Here is a 19,828-nt window from a genome sequence, read left to right on the forward strand (position 1 = left end):
TAGTTAAGGAGATAACCAAAGTATGCATTCCCTGTGCTTTTTATTTACAAAAAATTTCAATAGAAAATCAAACTGAAATTACATATGACAAAATTTACATAAACATAAAAGAGAAAGAAATATGGACTCACCAGACATACTTGAAGGAGGTGAGTCGAATAAGAAGTGTTGAACAAGAAAAATAGGACATAAAGATAGATCAGAAAGGTAGGACAACTAAATTGATCGATGGAAGACACTAAAAAGGTGAAAGAAGAATGTGAAATTATGACGTCGTATGAAGTTTATTAAAGATAAAGTTATTCATTTTGTAGAAATTATTTAATATATTATTACCGTATTTAACTCAATTTTTTACCATATTAAAATTGAATGTATATCCTATTATTAAATAAAAATAAAAATCTAATTATTTATTATATTAATTAGATAAGTTATAAAATAGAGAATAGATGTGATATCATATAATTATGATATTATATTATTATATATTTTTAAAAATAAATATTAGAATGATAAAATGATAGTTAAAAGTTACGAAATGTTAATGAAGACATTTGTGTAAAATCACGTAGAAAGAAGTTATTTTTCAAAATATTTCTATTGCTTTAGTAGGCCTGAGATTGGTTTCCAGTGGATGGGCTTCAGTTGAGATAATGGGCAATTGGAAAGCTGTGTGGGCTTTAGAACGATACTAATGGGCTGGTGGTGCTGTTATCCAACGCCCCCATCAAATCCGACAAAGCCGGGTGGTTCCTTCCTTGTGTGGCTCAGGCTATCGGTCTCACTCTGCCTTCGTCTCTGCTCCTCTAATCCCTTTCCTTTCAACGACGTTCCCCATCTTCCAACAAACTCACACTAACCTTCCCCACTCCACTCTAATGCTACTTCCTTACCTGGTTTCCTGAATTCCGGTGGTTGATTTCGCCTGAATGAGCTCCCATGCCTTTGTTAGGTATGCTTCTCTTCTTCCTTTCTTTATTACTTCTTTACACATTGAGGCCTTCATTTCGTACTGACAGACAATTCATATATTCCTTTTCCTCGCATTTGTAGCTGAGATTTCTACTACCCATTCATGGTTTCATGTTAATAAGTCATTGGGTTCGCTTACTTTTGGGAATGATAAGGAATTATCTTCTTCTTGGAAGTCCCTCATTATTCCAAAACGGGTGAACTTGAGTGTCCAGCCTGAGATTTCCAGGCGTGGGTTCTTGATTAGAGCAGTTGCTACTCTTGAATCCAAGCCCCTGCTTCATGATGGGAACAGGGACGTTTCTATGGGGGAACCGGTGGAATTTAAGAATTCTCAGCTGGGTGTTGCTCCCCATAACCCGAGTACTTCAGAACTTCAGCTTGCGTCTTCCAGTGGAGATTCGAAAGAATTGGATGAGAAAGAACGGTTGAGGCGAGAGAGGATTTCCAAAGCAAATAAAGGAAACACGCCCTGGAACAAAGGGAGAAAACATACTGCTGGTAAAACACTGGCTACCTTTTTTTTTTTTTGAAAAGTTATTTTTATGTACAACTTGGGGTGGGAACCGGGACCTCTTATGCTTGTGAATATAGATACCCGTCAAACTAAGCTCAGGCTGGCAAACACTGACTATTTTACCCACCGTCTATGCACTTCGAGAATTTATGGTTTACTTTTAATGAGTAAGTCATTTGCAGAAACCCTTAGACGAATCAAGGAGCGAACAAGGCTTGCAATGCAGGATCCTAAGGTGAAGTCATGTAAGAATGGTTTTATGTATTCTTGTGGATATAAGAACGGTTATACATATTCTTGTTGAATGACCATGATGTCTTGTAGGATAATTTGTGCGGCCTTATTCCTTTACTTGAAAGGGGAATTAGACATTGAGCTGGGCTGGCTGTGCTACTTACAGTATTTAATTCTTTTTCCGTTTTTGGTAACAATCATATCACAGATTAGCAGATAATCTCCACTATCCCGTTAAATCTCAAGTATGACAGTTGATGCCTCGTTTCTGTATAGTAAAAAATACCATCTATTTTTACTGTATTTAGAGTTTGTGTGATTAATCTATCTTGTATAATATTGCCCTCTACTTTTATGGTGGCCACGACTCTGAACCATGAACAGTTTACACGGTTGTGAACTGAACATTTACAATTTATCTCGGAATATTTAATTTCTCACCACTTGTTGTAATTGCCATTTTCCTGTCGTAATTTATACTATTCTCTGTGCAGGTAAAAATGAAGTTGATTAAGCTTGGCCATGCTCAGAGGTAGATGTCATCGCATTCTGTTTGTTTGAATGGTTTATATCTGTGATTGTGCTGTAACTCTACCTAAATGGGTGATCTCTGAGCCATTGATTTTCAATTGCCTTTCCTTTGTGATGCCTCAGTGAAGAGACAAGGCTGAAAATTGGGGTTGGTGTGCGAATGGGCTGGCAAAGACGTCGTGAGAAGCAGGTATTACAGGAAACTTGCCATTTCGAGTGGCAAAATTTAATTGCTGAAGCTTCAAGACAAGGTTATAAGGGTGAGGAAGAACTGCAGTGGGACTCCTACCAAATTCTTAATGAAGAACTTAAAAAGGAATGGCTGGAGAGTGTTGAGCAACGAAAAAAAACGCCAAGGGTGGTCGGAAGCAGGAGAGCACCAAAGTCAGCCGAGCAGAGGAAGAAGATATCGGAGTCCATCTCTGCAAAATGGGCTGATCCTGTACGTTTTGTTTTACATCTTCCATTTGTTGCATTAAATCAAACCTTTTTTTTTCTCTCATTTAAATGCTCTCTATATGGTTTTCAGTTGTCAAGAAAATATTTAAATTTAATCATAGGCTGGATCATCATTTGCCAATATGCTACTTAGTACTTACAAAGCAATGCCTATAACTAATCTTCAGACTACCATAGAAGATTCATTTTTTACCATTGTGTATTTGTATCCCTTGGCCATCACAACAATTTATTTATCGAAATGGGGCGTGACCCCAACAATGACCTAAGCATAATCGTATCTTTTTGCTGTTAGCTTTGGTTTTATGCAGCTTAACGTGATCCTATCATACATTCTTACCAGCTGCTACCTCTTTGGCATTCTTCATTTTTATTATATATCAGGACTATCGTGATCGAGTTTGCTCTGCCCTGGCTAAATATCATGGTACGCCTACTGGAGTCATCAGACGGCCTAGGAGAAAGCGCAGTGAAAGCACAGCTACCATAACAACCAGCTCGAAGAAAGAAAAAAGTGATGTTAACTCTTCTTTAGCAGGTGGGTTTAGAATTGAAAATCAACGTTTGAAACTCAAGAAAAGCAAAGCACCGCGATTTAAAGACCCTCTAGCCAGCTCGAAGCTGGAAATGATAAAGAGTATCAGGGCACAGAGAGCAATGGCAGAAACTCAAAAAATGGAAGCTATTGAGCGAGCTAGGTCTGTTCTTTCTTTTCTTTTCTTTTTTACTTGCTGTTTCTTAAATACATTAGTGGATGGCTTGTCTATCTCATAGACGTATCTTTAGTATCTATAAAGAAATAATTTATTGCATTTTAAGGTTTCATGACAGCTCTGCTTCTGAGAGAGAACCTCGTTCATGAAAGCTCTACTACATTGTTTGAAGTTGTAAACTTGTTAGGACCTTTATTCTAGAACAATGCCTTGAGGGAAATGAACCACTGACTGCATCTGTAGCCTTTGACAACATAGTAATTTTAAGGGAACTTGGGTTCCCTTTTTTGTGACTGACTTATATTAAACAATATTCAGTACTCACTGGTATAACGTTTTCTATTCCTTTTAATTGAGAATGCAAAACAGATTGATTTACATTGAACGGTTAACATGATTCCAATTTGTCTTTGCAGACTCCTGATTGCTGAAGCTGAGAAGGCTGCTGAGGCCCTTGAGGTTGCTGCTACTAGAAGCCCCATTGCTCGAGCTTCTCTGTTAGAAACAAGGAAGCTTATAGCTGAAGCAATACAATCAATTGAATCCGTAAATATCGAACAAACAGCATCCCCACAGACCGAAGAACCAAATGCAGCAGCCTCCTATTCCTGCTACGAAGTGGTCACCCCAAACAATAAGGAAGAGTCACTCGGCAGAAAAGAAGACCAAAACAGAGCAGTTCAAATAATAGCAAACGGGACTCAGTGGTTTCCATCAAACATAGATGAGGATTTTGATTGTAGTAAGTTCAGTCTGCAGGATCTACTTGGTCGAGAGAAGGAAGTTCCAGTAAGCACCAATGGATATGGCTTATCTCATTCAAGTTTTTCAAGTCTGGCAAACCAGGCTAATGGGAATAAGCCATCTGACCATAAACCTTCCTTGAACGGGACCAGACTTCATCACTTGGAAGATAGAGCGGATTCCCAAGTGATTACTGTCACAAAGAAATGGGTTCGCGGGAGGCTTGTTGAAGTAGCCGAAGAACGTTAGGCCTCGATGTTCAATGAAGCAACACCCAGCAATTAGCATTTGATTGCCACATCTGTGTAATGCAAACTAGCTGATTCATCATAGTCATGATAGTAGTATTGACATTAGAGCAGCATCCTCTGTCTGGTTCGATTTCTTTATTTAAACAATCTCCACAGTGTTGGCTATGATAATTCATTTGCTCCCGTTCACATCTCAACCTCTATTGCCCCATCTACAGAAGTGCAAAATGGTGCAATTGAGGGGAGTCAGTTTTGTGGATAAGGTTTATATTATTACAACAATTAATTTGGAACCTTATTTGATTTAGCTTTGAAAAGAGGATATTAGGATTTCAATTGCAATAATTAGTTTCATACTTTTTAATGAATATTTTAAAATAAAAGTGTTACTAATGAATGTTTGGTACTATAGGAGTCGTACTGTCAAAATGCTCTATCCTCTCTCCTCCCCCTCCCCCTCCCCCTCCGCATTAAAATTTCCATACGCTCCTCTGCCATGTCCACGACCGGACATCCACCCCCCATCTTCCTACCCTGTTCGATCTATTCACATAGATTGGAAACTCTTTACCTTGCAACTTGAATACTGAGAATGAAAAATATTCATCATAATTCCTTTCCCTATCTTGGAAAGCTCTCACCTGTCTGTCTGCCCTCTTCTTTTCATTCATTCGTATATGACCCAGCTAATCACAAGTTCTCCAAGAAATTCACTAACAATGGAGCCACCCTCTGGTTAGAGAAATTACACAACAAGAATGGGTACTACTTTGAATTACCTATTCCACACGGTCCCCGGACAAAGATCTTTATCCCATCAGAAGATAAGAAGCAAGGTTTTGGTTCTCTTTTTACTCTCTTATCTCAAACTATATGAAGGCACCTCCTCCTCCCACCACCAAATTACACTCCTACAAGGCTGCACTACAAATCACACCCAGTGAAGTCAGCCTTCCAGTAAATCCGGTCAAGCCACCTAATCTTGTTGATGCACCTACACCCTAAACCCCGAGACATGTCCATAACCCTTTAGACTCGGGAATCATGAAGGACCACCCTCCACTCCCTCTCCCCCACTTCGATTTGGAAATCAATGGTTGTGATTTAAAGACAACAATTAAGAGACTCTTGCTCAGAAATATGTGCAATTTTTGAATCAATCATTTCCTTGATGACATGGCACGTGTTCATGTCTATGACTTAGTTATTGCTACTTCACTACTACAACGTGGCGAATGGGTTCAATTTGGTAAGTTTCGTATGAGATTTTTGGATGCTACTCTTTTATCATTTTACCATTGCTAGCAGATATCGTCGTTTGGAGGTTGGATTGATATTGCTAGATCGACTTTTGTTTTATAAAAATTAGAGGGATCACCGCAGCCACCATCCGATCGTTGACAACGGTGGACAACCATGAAACGATGACGATTCCAACAAAATGGATGGTCACAATCCATACAAGGATGACAACGGAAAATCAGGGCATGAAATTTTCAAATTTGAGTGACGAAAAGTTCAAATCTCCATTTGATCACTTAACAAACCAAGAGTTTAATAGTCCTACAATGTACTTAGGTACAACTTACAAGTAAGATAAAAACACTAAGGAGCTCCAGAGTTGAGTTATTGAGGAATAGTGATGTGATAATATGTTTGAAAAATGATTATGTAGATAGTGTTATTAAGATTGTTTGAAGAAAGGTTACATAGGTAGTGTTATAAAATTTATTTTTTATTATACATTTTTATAAAATTTGTATTATAAATCCAGTACACAATCTCTTGTATATTTAATTTAACAAATTGTCCTATCTTTATAAAATAATTTTAAGTAATTTCTTTAATGGAGCGTTTATTTCTTACTTTTTTAACTAATCGTTATGTGCGAATAATTTATTGATTTTTTAAAAAATTTGTATTCTAAATCCAATGCACAAATTTAGTATATTTAATTTTTCGAAATGTCCTATTTTCGTAAAATAACTTTTACTAATTTCTCCATTTTCAACATTTTTTACGTAATGGTTATGTACAAATAAATTACTAATTTATTTTCAAATTCATATTTTAACTCCAATACACAAATTTTGTATATTTAATTTACCAAATCGTTTTATTTTTTGTAAAAAAATTTGCTTTAATTTTTTTATTTCATAAAATTTTCAATTTTTTTTCAAGTAATCGTTACAGTTGAATAAATTACAAATTTTTCTTTTAAAGATAAAACATTCACACTATTTTTCTTACACAACCTTCTGTTTTTTTTTTTTCTCTCCTTTTAAATTAGAAGATTGTTGTTCGATGGATCAATAAAAATGATAAAAACTTATAATTAATTAAAGATATAAAATAAGGAGGAATAAAGAGAAAAAAAAAAGTAGATTTTGGAGAAGTATGAGCAATTTAGTAAAAGTTTTAGATTCAAAATTTAATTTAAATAAATCTTAAATCAAATCTATCTATCAAATTGAATTTTTTTAAAGAAAATTCTTATACATTGAAAGTTTAAAACTATTTAAAATATTTTTATACAGTTTTTTTTAGGTTATTTAAAGATTTGAAAGTTATTTAATTTAATATTAAATAATCTAATTTAATTTTGTTTTGATTTTTTTATAAATTTAATAAAATTTATTTTTTTATAAATTCATTTAACTTAAATTTATTATAAATAGTTTAGAGATAAAAAAAATTAGTTTTAAAATAAAATATTTGAAAAGGTGAAAAACAAATAAAGAAGAAAAATAAATAAAAGACATGAAAGAATAAAATAAAAAAGTGAAGAAATTAAATACGACTAAATGGGTAAATTACTCACAATTAATATCGTAAATAAAATAAATTTTAAATAAATTAAAAGTAAATGACATTTTATAAATAAAAGAGTAAATTTTTAGAAAGGAAAAGTTGAAGAGATGGGGTTTTGAGGAGTTGGAGTGGGATTGAGAATGAAGAGAAGGAGGAAAGGTAATTATAGAGTTGAGTTACCGTAACTGAAGTGCATAGTCATAAACTTTGGGCCAAACTAAAAGAACTTAAATTTTCACTTACATGCGTTTGCAACTCTTGAATCTGCTATTTTTGGAAATTGAATTATAAAAAATCACTTTTTACAAAACAAAATCAATCTATTAGTTGGAGTGACAAAGGGCATGGTGGTTGGGGGCAATGGTGAGACTAGAAATGAGGAGGAAGCAATCGAAGGACACCAAATATCATAATATTTCATATACATATATATTTCCCAAATCATAATATCGGCACAGATATGGAGAGGTATATAACTATTCACAACGACGTTGAGTTCATCCAAGTAAAACATTTAGAAGAAAACTACCAAAAGAAACGTATATAGATTTATGTCAACCTTGGCCTACTCCATCCTCGAAACTTTCAATTTATAAAATTGTTTATGGTAGAATTTTATTTGGGAGTAAATATTTTGTCTAATTATTATTAGGATTAAAAATGTGTAAAATTTTAAAGAAAAAACGTATATATTAAGCATAAGGGGAGAGGGTTAAAAGAGTTTGTTGTTGGTGAGGAGGATGGCGTGTCATTGTCATTCACCGACGGATTTGATGATATTCCATCATCGTTGGCCTTTGTATTTCTTTCCATTTTTCTCCCTAAGTCATCTTCTTCCTCCACACAGTCCAACACAAGACTGTGTCGATTTTCAGTGAAACTTTTGTCCAACCAATTTGGAAGAACTGGAGAAGGTAATGGATAGATCGGATTCCTCTTCCGACGAAGAAGACGATCGCCAAAGCCTTGTCGAACACAATGACATCAAGCCTCACCCTTCTCCTCCTACTCACTCCACCACCTTCGACATTGACGACGATCCCCATTTCCGCCCTCCCATCCCCAGGTTTCCTTTCTCCATTCCCAAATTTGCATTTGACAAGAGGTACTACTATCTTTTAGCCGCCGCCCTCCCTCTATGCATTCTCGTTCTATTTTTCTCTGTCGATATTACAAGTCTCTTCTCTACTACTCTCTCTTCCACACTCAAAACCTCCGATTCCCTCACTGATCGAATGAGGGAATCAGAGTTGACAGCTTTGTATTTGTTGAGGCAACAACAACTGGGTTTTTTCCATCTTTGGAATCACTCCTTGTTTCTTCAATCTAACTCGTCTTTCAATTCCACCCCTTCTAATAATTTGAGTTCAAATTCAGCTCTTACAGAATATATCAAATCTGCTCTATTGAAGCAAATTACTCTGAACAAAGAGATCCAAAACGTTCTTCTGTCCCCCCATCGGTCTGGCAACTTATCGGAGGAAGTTGGTGATGCTCTCCCCATGGACACCTTCGCCCTTGATAGATGTAGAAAGATGGACCAGAAATTGTCTGATAGACGAACGATTGAGTGGAAGCCCAAATCAAACAAGTTTTTGTTCGCTATTTGCACCTCGGGGCAAATGTCTAACCATTTGATCTGTTTGGAGAAGCATATGTTCTTCGCTGCTATACTTAACAGAGTTTTGGTCATTCCTAGTCATAAAGTTGATTATCAGTTCAGTAGGGTGATTGACATTGATCGTATGAATATGTGCTTGGGTAGAAAGGTTGTCATCTCTTTTGAAGAGTTCTCTGAGATTAAGAAGCACCACTTGCACATTGATCGGTTCATTTGTTACTTTTCAAAACCAAATCCTTGTTATGTGGATGATGAGCATATTAGTAAGTTGAAGAACTTGGGGATCTCTATGGGCAAGCTTGAATCTGCTTGGAATGAAGATACTAAGCATCCCAATAGAAAAACAGTTTCAGATGTTGAATCCAAGTTCTCTTCCAACAATGACGATGTTATAGCCGTTGGAGATATTTTCTTTGCTAATGTAGAGCAAGAGTGGGTGAATCAACCAGGAGGTCCCATTGCTCACAAATGCCAGACTTTGATAGAACCAAGTCATCTTATCAAGCTGACAGCCCAGCGATTTATTCAAACATTCTTAGGAAAGAATTATATTGCACTCCATTTTCGGCGACATGGATTTTTGAAGTTCTGGTAATACATTTACAATCAATAAGTTAATACAAAGTGTATTGTTCGAATCTGTGTTTTCTAGATGATGACTGCATTACTAGTTTCTTTAGAGAGGGATGGTTAAGATTTTGTTTTATTTTCTGGAAAGTCTTTTGGCGTACAATGTTAACAAACGGTATCAACCTTTCTTGCTATTTGAATTACTTTGGTAGTTAGTTTTTTTCTTAGGGAGATTTCATGTCAAAGTTGGTAATTAAATTTTCTGTCTTCCAGCAATGCAAAGCAACCAAGCTGCTTTTACCCCATTCCTCAAGCAGCAGACTGCATAATTCGAATGGTTGAGAGGGCAAACGTGCCAGTAATTTATCTTTCCACAGATGCAGCAGAGAGTGAACATGGGTTGCTGCAGTCACTTCTTGTGTTGAATGGGAAGCCAATACCACTTGTTAAGAGGCCTCCTCGTAATTCAGCTGAAAAATGGGATGCCTTGTTATACAGGCATGGGCTTGAGGAAGACTCTCAGGTTAGCCAAAAAGTCTCTACTTTTTCTTGTACAAACATCTTGGTTTTATGGGATGACAAGTTGATTTAATACTCAACCTTTTTACTATTAGCGATAGTTTTTGTGCAATAACTATTAGAGTTTAGAGTTAGTGTGTTAACGATGCTCCAGTACTTTCAGCATGCACTTTGTGATTGTGTCCTAAGTCGTCCATATGAAAATTGAATAATCCAGGTCAAGTTGTGTCGTGTGGAGTAGTATTTCCCATATAATTGGCATGATATCTTTCTAATTTATAGTTAAGCTATTCATGATCCAGTTTAGATGTTGGTTTATCTATCTGATTCTTGATTTCGTTTAGCATCCTGAACTCAGCCCCAATGAGCAAATTTTCATTGTGTAGGTGGAAGCAATGCTTGACAAGACAATCTGTGCTATGTCTAGCACGTTTATCGGTGCACCTGGGTCAACATTCACCGAGGACATTTTGCGGCTACGGAAGGATTGGGGCACTGCATCTATGTGTGATGAGTACCTTTGTCAGGGCGAGGAACCAAATTTCATTTCAGAAAATGAATGATATGTAGAGGTTCGATGATGTATAGAAACTGTCACTCTTATTATCCTTTTTTAGGCTTGATCTGGAATTTAGTCTACTGTATGATATGGCACTTGGCGAAGTTTACACGAATTCTTTTCCATGTATCAAGACCTCTCTTTTAATAAGATGTTCGCGGCTGTAATCAGTGTATATAGAGAATTCCATTTGCAGCAATTGTTTTGCGGTAAATTGGCGGGTGGGATTTTGTTCACTTATCTTTCCCTTTTCATAAAACAGGGAGTGCAATCAATTTGGCTAATCAAAGTCGAGTTCCATTAATATCAAGTCTTTTCTTTTGTTGAGTGTAATTGTGTGAGATTTTAAGTACGTTGAGGTCTACTGAGAGATCTATTCTTAATTGGGTGTCATCTGTTCTTTGTGCGACCTTTTATGAAGATTTTCTGTGTGACTAGCTTGTTAGTTTTATGAAATGTTCTTTCCTGAAAAAGAAAATGTATTGTGTATAATTGAATGGCCATTTAGATTTGAATAATCCATTCTTGTTCTTTTTATCTAAACACACTAGAGCTATTTAGAGAGCTCAAATAAATAGCTCAAATAATTAGGATTACGAGGATTACGGAGAGTTGTAATGCATGAAGAATCGAGAGGAGTTGAATGGGTTTGGTATTATGAATCAAGCCAACATAATCCATTACGTTATGAGTGTCCAACTGCTCCCTAGCTTTACATGGAAATACATAACACAATACTTTCTGCCTTTGGTAGAGTAAATCAAATCATTGAACCAAATGCTTCTATTAAGCGATGTGGGTCCTAAAATAACTGCTCAGTTTTCATTGATTGCACCACCAGGTTCACATACTATGAGTTAACTATACAGCATGAGGCTCGAAAAGCAATGTGAACGTAAAACACAAAACATTGTTATACTTCTGTCTACGAAGGTGAAGTTCTAATAACAATGTCGTAAATTCCTCAAAGAAGAGAGTTTTATTTTCAGTGAGATGAAGCCGGTTAAGATGTTTCACGTGCTTCAAGATCATCAGTTCTAAAAGATGATCCATGATCACTTCCAAACGTTCTTCTGCTCATGTTGGATCTCTGCACAAGCCGAACCAACGCTTCCACCACCTCTGACATGGGTGGTCTGAATTCAGGCTCAGGCTGCCATAGAAGAACAAAATAACTTTCAATTAGCAGATTGGTATGGTTGAATGTGCAGTATTTTGGAAGTTTTGCGCTTCTTAACTAGTAGCTGTTTGAAGGAACAATGGCTCAGTACCTGGACGCAAAGAGCTACAACGTCTGCAAATCTCGAGAGAGACTTAACTGGGTAGAGCCCTTTAAGTGCAGGATCAACCATTTTCGTCAAGGCATCGATATCATGGAGCTGAGGCGTAGCCCATCGAACCAAGGATTGCTCAGCCCTTGGCCTTGAACTGCAGTGAAATGTGATAAAGAAAATTGAAAAACAAACCAATTACTCTTTCATTTCAGGATTTGAGTGTGCCTATTTTACCTATCAAATGGCTTACGTCCGCTTAGAAGTTCTAACATCACCACTCCAAAACTATATACGTCGCTTTTTAATGTATATTGACCAGACATGGTAACCTCAGGAGCACTGTACCCAGATCCTGCCTGTTGATCCAATGCCTGAATGTTTGACAAAAAGAAAATTATAAATCAGGACCTATTCAATGCCTTTTCTAATAAATTCATTACACATTATGCAACTCGGTGAATCAACTTTAGTTGTATGCACATGCAGAGTTGATTGAACTAATAATCATGAAAAATACAAAGTAAATAACTTGTGGGAAAGTTTTGAGAAGTTCACGTGATCTAGATTGGTTATAAAGCTAGCCAGACCACAATCGGAGAGATGAGGATTCATTTCAGCATCTAGTAAGATATTGGCTGACTTGATATTTCTGTGAACAACTGAGGGGGCACAAACTTCATGTAGGTACCTACAAAAGTTCTCTGAAACTTCAGGTGTTTGAATAACAAACATAAAAAAATTTATGTCTAACAAAGCTGTAATCATTTCAGAACCTACAGCTGACCTTAAAGCTTTGCATATTTATGCTTCCAGTTTTACTTTTAAAAGTATACATAAGCATCTTGGCAGTTGAAAGCATGTCAAAACGTATTGATAGTACTAAAATTTGAATAAGCATCAATTAACTAATTGATAGAAATCATCTCATAACTTTATCATAGAGAGACAAATAACCTTCCCAGAAAATGAACTTACTCTAAAGCACGGGCCGTCCCTAAAGCAATCTTGACACGTGAGTTCCAAGTCAGTGGCTTGCTATATTCATCTGATATGTGCAAGAAGTCATGTAGTGAGCCATTCTTATGGAACTCATATATTAGCAAATGCAGGCCATGCTCTGAGCAATAGCCTGTTAGCTCGGTTACATTAGGATGATGCAGCTGAGATATATTAGCAACGATCTCTGTGAAATCTTCCAACAATTCTCTATGGAAGGCAGCTGAATCTATTTTCTTCACTGCAAGAACCTGCATCATTTTCAAGAGATGAACAATTAATCAAGTTGGGTTTTGTTCTTGCTTCCAAATAGTTCAATATAAACCTATTAATTCAAGAATGCTTAAAGTGAGATTGAATTTGCATATCAAATTGATCTAAATTCACATCAGATAGATCACAGATGGACACTAAACGAACTCATTATTCAATCCAAACTTAGATGCAAAAGCATAGGTTAAAGATACCTTCCCATCGTTGAACTGAGCCCGATAAACACGTCCAAGTGGTCCCTCACCAAGAAGGTTTTCTACATTGAAACTACCTGTAGCCATTTGCAGATCTGCTATTGAATATGATTTCACACTTATGGGAGCAGTGACATTGGTCTTCTTCACCACAGGTACCTTTGATGTATCATTGTCATCAAATGATTTATGACGATCAATAGGTGGGGGTTTAAGATTGATTGAAGCAGGAGAGTCCAATTCTTTTGCATCAAATGAGGATGAAGTATGAACAAGCTTCATCTCTGCCAACGCGTCTTTCAAAATAATTTATTTCGTCAGAATACAAAAAGTTGAGAGGCAGGCCAATAATATCGACTATTTAAAAGTTCATAATCCCAAAATTGAAGATGTTGAATTACATTTGAGTCAAAAGTTTAGAACTTCTCATAGAGTAACAGAACTTCAGTTCAATCAGTTCCACTTTATCATTCATTGAAATTGAAAAGAAGAGAGAGAAAGGATACAACATCAGTATGGGGGAATTAACAATGAACTCAAAATGCAATTAATTGGAAACTAAGCATTACAAACAAGTTTGATCTAGAGTGTGTTTGTGGTTTTTTCCCTCCCTCTCATAGGCATTGCCAACAGTTTTATTTTGCGTCATATGAAAGAGAATTTCATTTGATGGGCCAAGCCACTTGATAGCAAAAGCCATAGTTTTTGTCCACGGTCCATTTACAACTTATATATGCTATCAAGTGAATTGGCCCATCTATAGATGTAAATTTTATGCTAGCAAGTGGTTTGGCTCATCAAATTAGCTCATATACCAGTTAAGTAGTCATAAAGTATATATTGCTAAGCTCCCACTAAAGACAGCAATAAGACGGATATGATCAATTAGGTAATGGTTGATAGCTTCTTTCAAATTCACCAAGATTTTGAGGTTCCCACCAAGTAGTCCATAAGAAGCTTCTGATAATGTTTAGCCATAGAATTTTAATTTTGTCTTGAAAAAGTGGTTAAGAGAAAGGAAGAAAAGGTTGAAGTTAATTATGCTATCAAGTGGCTTGGCCCATCTACAGTTGTAAATTGACCGTGGACATAAGCTGTGGCCTTGTGATTCTAAATTTTGTCTTGAAAGAGCACTGATCAAGTGAAAGAGCCCCAAGGGTTCATAGGACACGCCCAAGAAAACAGGTTAGTAGGGAAACGTGCTTCAACATGACCCATGAGAGAGTGCCAATTGTTCATCTTTCTTGACGTTCCCTTAAAGTTGAGGTTCCAAGTTGAGAGCTCTTTCATTCATAGTTGAGGTCTGGGTTTGTAGGCATCAGAAGAAAGAGCATAAAAGTGTGGAAAAATGGAGAAACGGGGGAGTTGATGTATTAGAAACCAAGGTAGTATGGGATGCTTTTGTCCCAGATTAGTTAGATTGGGATGACCAATGTGGTACTTTAGTGGCTTGATTCCCCCACCCCAACAACTGGCTTTTGGAGTGTGGTTCTCCAAGGTAATTGAGTACCTAACATAATGTTAGCTCTCCATGGATGTACTGTGAAGTTGATATCAAATTCAGAAGGGCAATCACAAGAACCAGGTTCTTTGTTCTTGCCAAGATTCTCTTGTAGGCACTACCAGCTATTTGGTTTTCTACGGTGCATGGTATTTCATTTACCTCCCTCACTCATGCGCATCACCAATAAAATTAGTTATCTACCATTCCCCCCTCCCATAAAGAAGGAAAAAGTTAACCATATTATTAAAGAAAATTCATGGGTAGAATGAGGGCGGATACATTGGGCATGGCTTAAGAAATGTGGGATGTAAAAAGGTCATGTGCAAAAGAGAATTATTTAAGAAAATAGGGAACAAATTCTTAACAGCAGCAAAGTGGGAAAGAGCACAAGCCCTTTCATGGAGGGAGTGTCCATTCAGTTCCAATTTACAGAAACTAAACATGTACAGAGGAAAAGTACTCAAAAACTTTGGAAAAACTAGAAAACAAAATATATTGAACCAGAAAAGATAATAATTGATCAAATAATTATAAAACGCATGCTTCCCAGTTAATAAGCAATCAGTTGAACATGGTTACCTTGCACTTCATTTGAAGCAGGAGATACAATAGGCAAGTTCCCATGCTTTTGCTTTTCTATGTCTGTGGATGGCCTCTTGGATCTCCTCTTTGCTAGAAGATATGCTAGTATTGCTCCTACCACTAGCACAGATATAAGAATTCCAGCAATGGCACCACCACCGATTCCTGATCTATTGCTACCCCCACCAGCAGCATCACTACTCAGTGGGCTGTAACTGTTCCCTGCCTTGTGATATCTGTAATTTTGGTTGGCTGGAGGAGTCCCAGGCGGAGGTGGGGGCGCAAGCCCAAAGCTCCAAGAATTTCCTCCCTCCCTGTCATAAAGTTGCTCAAGCTCAATTAGACTTGAACATTCAGTTAAATAAAATACCTTAGAGATGATAACAATACTGGTCAGGTACTCACTGAATATTTATATTCTTCAATCGTTCAGGAACCCAACCAGTAAAATGGTTGTTCTCGACATTCCTGATGAGAAGGTAATATAAGCAGTTTGTACATGCTAAGTTCCTTAACAAAGGTAGTCAAACATAAAAAGTAGTCATATAAGAATACATACAAATTTTGTAGCGGAAGATTTGCAAGAACATCAATAGTGCCACTGAATTGGTTGTTTTGCAGAAACCTAAAGAAATTTAGATGGCAAAACATGGTGAATCAGCATTAACTACATTTGTCTTCCACTAGTAATTATGTAATACTCACATAGCGTTAAGACTGGTAAGGTTGCTAAAACTCTGGGGGAGGGCACCTGACAGAAAATTGAAAGAGACGTCCCTGAAGAAGAAAAGTTATTGACACTTTGAATTCAAAGAGAACCATCTACAATATCTTTTCAATTACTAGATGATTGTTATTTCATTTGTTTAACTGAAGCTAATTACAGTTGGAAAAGATTTCTGTGAGAACTTTAGTAAAGAAAACTATGGTGAACAATGAGAAAATATCATCCATGCCTGAAAATGAAATAGAAGGAAGTGATCAATTTAACAGTGTGGTTAAAAAGAACTATGAAATATACTTTAATCCTTTATAGTTATTTGTTACTATAAAAGGCTTTAGAAGAATCCAGTAATGCTATTACCAAAAGGACAAACAGAAAGGCACAAAAAGAAAGAAAACAATCAAATAGTTAGTTAAATTCATCTGAATTGAGGATAAATTGAGAACTCACAACATGGCCAGGGAAGAAAGCTTCCAGAACATATCATTCACTTGATTCTGAAGCTGATTGTGGCTCATGTTCCTATAATTCAAGGTGACGAGGCGAGGGGGAAGAAAACAAAAGATCATGGGTTAGCTTCACCATGCAGGTAGAATGCATAGACGAAAAAATAAAAATAAAAAGAGGACTGTGGAAGTTTCTAACAAGGAAATAAGCAAACTCATTTGAGAAATAGAATAGGGGATGCTTCCACTGAAGTTATTCCATCCAAGGTTTCTGCAGAAATAAAATAATTTTATAAATTGAAATGGAAGTATAACTTTGTCAGAATAAACAACAATAGAAGCATACAGTTTTTGCAAGTTTTGAGGGAGCTGATAAGGTATGTCAGGTCCAAGATTGTTGTTACTCACATCTCTGCAAATTGCATTTATTGATATATTATTTATATAACAAATAGTAATTAAGAAAAACAATTTATATCCATGTGATAAACAAAATCATAGATCTTACAGATTAGTTAGGGATGTCAAACTTGAGAGCTGGTATCCCAGTGTTCCAGAAAGTCCTAAACCAGACAATGAACTAAAAAAAAATTATATAGATACGTACACCGCAGAGATATTAAATTGCATAAAACGATAGATAACAAGGCAAGAGAGATACATTTCTGTGACCCTTAAGCCCAAGCAAGTAATGCCTTTCCAAATTTGTCCACATGGATCTCCACCACTCGAACTCCATTGTGTTAGAATTGGAGGAGAGTTTAAACTAGTATACATGGCATTTAGAGCCGATACTGCATAAATAATATAAGTAGTAAGATATCCATGTGTATTAGTAACTAAGTGCGTCAAAATAATAATAACTTTCCAAATGGTATATCTCCCGTGATTATAGGATAAGTTGCAATTGAGTTCATACAATAATTTAAGATGCTATGAAATCTTACATTCCCCGCTTTAGGTTGAACGCACTTGCTAACATATATATGTGTCAAAATATCCCTTTGAAGCAACAATGCAAAATGATCTCTTTAACATCGAATAGAAAAGTAACATTGTTCAGGTTACAGCCTTACAGCCAAGAAATAGATACAAGGTCAGTCTTCTCAGAAAGAGAGGGTAGATGGTACAGGTTTATTCATCCATATATTTTAGCAAAAGTTTCTGCAGCTCCAGAGCAGGATAAAGTACATATACGATTACTTAAGGTGGTGTTCTTGCTCAATATTCATTGTTTTTCTGCAATAACAAGGTTTATTGAGATAGTTTTCTAATCAAAATCCAACTAAGGCGTCACCAAGTACTATCACATTTCTATAAGCTGCAAGTTGTGGCATGGCAAGTAGTCATTTTGCTTACTCTAAAAAAAACACCGTTCTTAAAGAATCTCATAGCTCCAAAGGAAGAAAGTTCTTCATGTGATGAGATCCCTAATAGTAACGGAAGCAACATTCTTTGAACTAGAACCCTGTATCTGTGAGAAGTTGTAGGAGTCATTTTTCCTCTTAAGGGGGTCTTCTGATAAATAAACTAAAGTATGAATGAAAAAATGTATGCAAGAAACATCCAGGTTGCTTTCCAGTATACAATGTCGGACGTTGAGGAACTGAGGATGGATGAAGAAGAATGAAAGCTAATGTAAGAGAAGGAACTTCAAATGGGAGGAAAACTAAGCAGACAAACAAGATAAAAAAGATTAAAAAAAAAAAAAAAGTCAGGTGCTGACCATCTCCTGGATCCGTAGCTCCATTGATAAAACTAATCCTCCATCCCAAAATGCAGATACTGACTAGCAGCAACGGCTCTCCCCAACTCCACTTCTTCACCATTTCTCTCAGTCACTTGCTCTCTCCTCCTCTGCCTGAAAAAGCAGAAAAAAAAATCAGCTTCCTCCTTTTTTTTCTTCTCTCTTTTAATTCTACTCCTTACCCTTTTTTAAGAATGGGAAAAATGTTTCTTTATAGCTCTGGCAGACAGGACTTGTCAGATAGTATCCAAGGCCTTGGAAAGCTCTTTCTTTTGACACTGTTGCCACTTATTTTGTCTCTCTTGTTCTCTCTCTCTCTCTTCCTCTCTCGGGGTAATTTGATATTTGCTGTTGTTCCACTTTTTCGTAAATAGAAAAAGCGAATACAGTCATGGTTGGTGGAATATTTTAATTCTACCATCGATTCTGATGGGGTTGGATATAGAAAATAATAAACTACAACAGACATTCGAGGAGGATTACCAGCTCTAGTGTTTACAACTAAAAGATAAACAAGAGATGTATGCAATTAGTTAAAGTATAGATAATAAACAGCCAAGTTTTAAGTAGCTTTCAAACACATTTCATAAACGGTCCAAACCTTTAAAGGAAGAACTTCTATTTTCCAACAGTTAAGCTATCACCAGAATGAAAAATAAAATATCAGGTAACGACTGATCTCTAAACTCTAGTCTCATTTGAGACGCATAAACATAAACCAAATACAGCCAGCTCACCAAGCTCTACAAAGCAGAGTGGGGAATATCTGAATGAGTCAAAATCGAAATCAAAGGCAAAGCCCAACAAAAGGGAAGAAATCCGGACGAATGGTGGGACTCTTAAGAGGCAGTAGAACAGCAGTGTCAGAACTAGTGCTTGCTATCATTTTACTACACTGCTGCTTTCAACGAGACATTTTGGGTTTGGAAAAAATTACTAATTAGAATCAATACAGCAAAATATCGGGATCTAGAGGATGGGAAGTGACAAGATATAATAATGAGACCCTTTTTTCACAAATAAAACAAACAGAATGATATCTTTAAAAACAAGAGTGTGCAATGAAGACCTCATTTAAAAAAATTCTTTTGCAAACAATGAAAGTTTTTAACTTTACAATTAAACTCAGGTCGCTAAAAAAATGTTAGTGTCGGTGATGGTGAGCAAAACCCAAGAAACTTAGGAAAAAGAAAAGGGTAATAAGAGAGAAAAAGAAGACAAATAGTGGTGGACCATTGATGGGGCTAAGTCTAGATGGCGTGGTGGGTGATCACGAGCTCGCAAGAGCTGCGCTCCACGACAATTTAGAGTGGGGTCTGCCTCTGCGGCATTTTAACAAACAGTTTTGGTACATAAAGCACAAAGCTTGGAAATTGGAAGGAGCCCACGCCTGCGTATTTCGCGGCCCCTACTTCTTCCCGTCGGTGGTCGAATGCCCTCCATGAATCCATCACATTCATTCCCAATATGATCGATAATTATTGGATGAGGCTGACTGCTCTTAATTGTTTTCTTTATACAAATTCGATAAGAAATATATTTGTTTAGGTGTATTGATAGCTCCACCAAAGTTTCTCACATCTC

General features: G+C 36.5%; 3 protein-coding genes across 7 annotated transcripts; 2 read left to right on the forward strand and 1 right to left on the reverse strand.

Moving 5' to 3' along the window:
- Positions 1-723: 723 nt before the first annotated feature.
- On the forward strand, positions 724-4,788 carry LOC101208479. The gene is made up of 7 exons (XM_004144401.3): positions 724-955; positions 1,057-1,476; positions 1,675-1,727; positions 2,221-2,258; positions 2,381-2,699; positions 3,101-3,414; positions 3,846-4,788. Exons 1-7 carry the CDS (start codon positions 943-945, stop codon positions 4,420-4,422), a joined length of 1,734 nt encoding a protein of 577 aa, XP_004144449.1. The 5' UTR covers positions 724-942; the 3' UTR covers positions 4,423-4,788.
- Positions 4,789-7,965: 3,177 nt separating this feature from the next.
- Positions 7,966-10,814, forward strand: LOC101208722 (O-fucosyltransferase 36). 2 transcript variants are annotated; one of them, XM_031882775.1, is made up of 4 exons: positions 7,966-8,340; positions 8,613-9,447; positions 9,700-9,949; positions 10,332-10,814. In XM_031882775.1, the coding sequence occupies exons 1-4, from the start codon at positions 8,214-8,216 to the stop codon at positions 10,506-10,508; spliced, it is 1,389 nt and encodes a 462-aa protein (XP_031738635.1). In that variant the 5' UTR covers positions 7,966-8,213; the 3' UTR covers positions 10,509-10,814. The 2 variants fall into 2 exon arrangements, with proteins under 2 accessions (XP_031738635.1, XP_004144450.1); XM_004144402.3 differs by having other exon boundaries at positions 7,966-9,447.
- Positions 10,815-11,140: 326 nt separating this feature from the next.
- LOC101208239 (protein STRUBBELIG-RECEPTOR FAMILY 7) lies at positions 11,141-18,771 on the reverse strand. 4 transcript variants are annotated; one of them, XM_011661514.2, is made up of 17 exons: positions 18,427-18,771; positions 18,224-18,358; positions 17,159-17,291; positions 17,006-17,077; positions 16,844-16,909; positions 16,697-16,768; positions 16,502-16,573; positions 16,033-16,104; positions 15,887-15,952; positions 15,733-15,795; positions 15,325-15,641; positions 13,242-13,537; positions 12,754-13,025; positions 12,334-12,466; positions 12,013-12,149; positions 11,776-11,932; positions 11,141-11,657 (listed from the first exon to the last, which is right to left on the reverse strand). In XM_011661514.2, the coding sequence occupies exons 2-17, from the start codon at positions 18,324-18,326 to the stop codon at positions 11,508-11,510; spliced, it is 2,181 nt and encodes a 726-aa protein (XP_011659816.1). In that variant the 5' UTR covers positions 18,327-18,358; positions 18,427-18,771; the 3' UTR covers positions 11,141-11,507. The 4 variants fall into 4 exon arrangements, with proteins under 4 accessions (XP_011659816.1, XP_031738634.1, XP_031738633.1 ...); XM_031882774.1 differs by adding an exon at positions 17,857-17,971 and having other exon boundaries at positions 18,224-18,429; XM_031882773.1 differs by adding an exon at positions 17,857-18,103 and having other exon boundaries at positions 18,224-18,428.
- Between the last annotated feature and the right edge of the window lie 1,057 nt (positions 18,772-19,828).

The sequence above is a fragment of the Cucumis sativus genome, chromosome 3 (assembly GCF_000004075.3).
Source record: "Cucumis sativus cultivar 9930 chromosome 3, Cucumber_9930_V3, whole genome shotgun sequence".
In the NCBI taxonomy this organism is placed as follows: domain Eukaryota; kingdom Viridiplantae; phylum Streptophyta; class Magnoliopsida; order Cucurbitales; family Cucurbitaceae; genus Cucumis; species Cucumis sativus.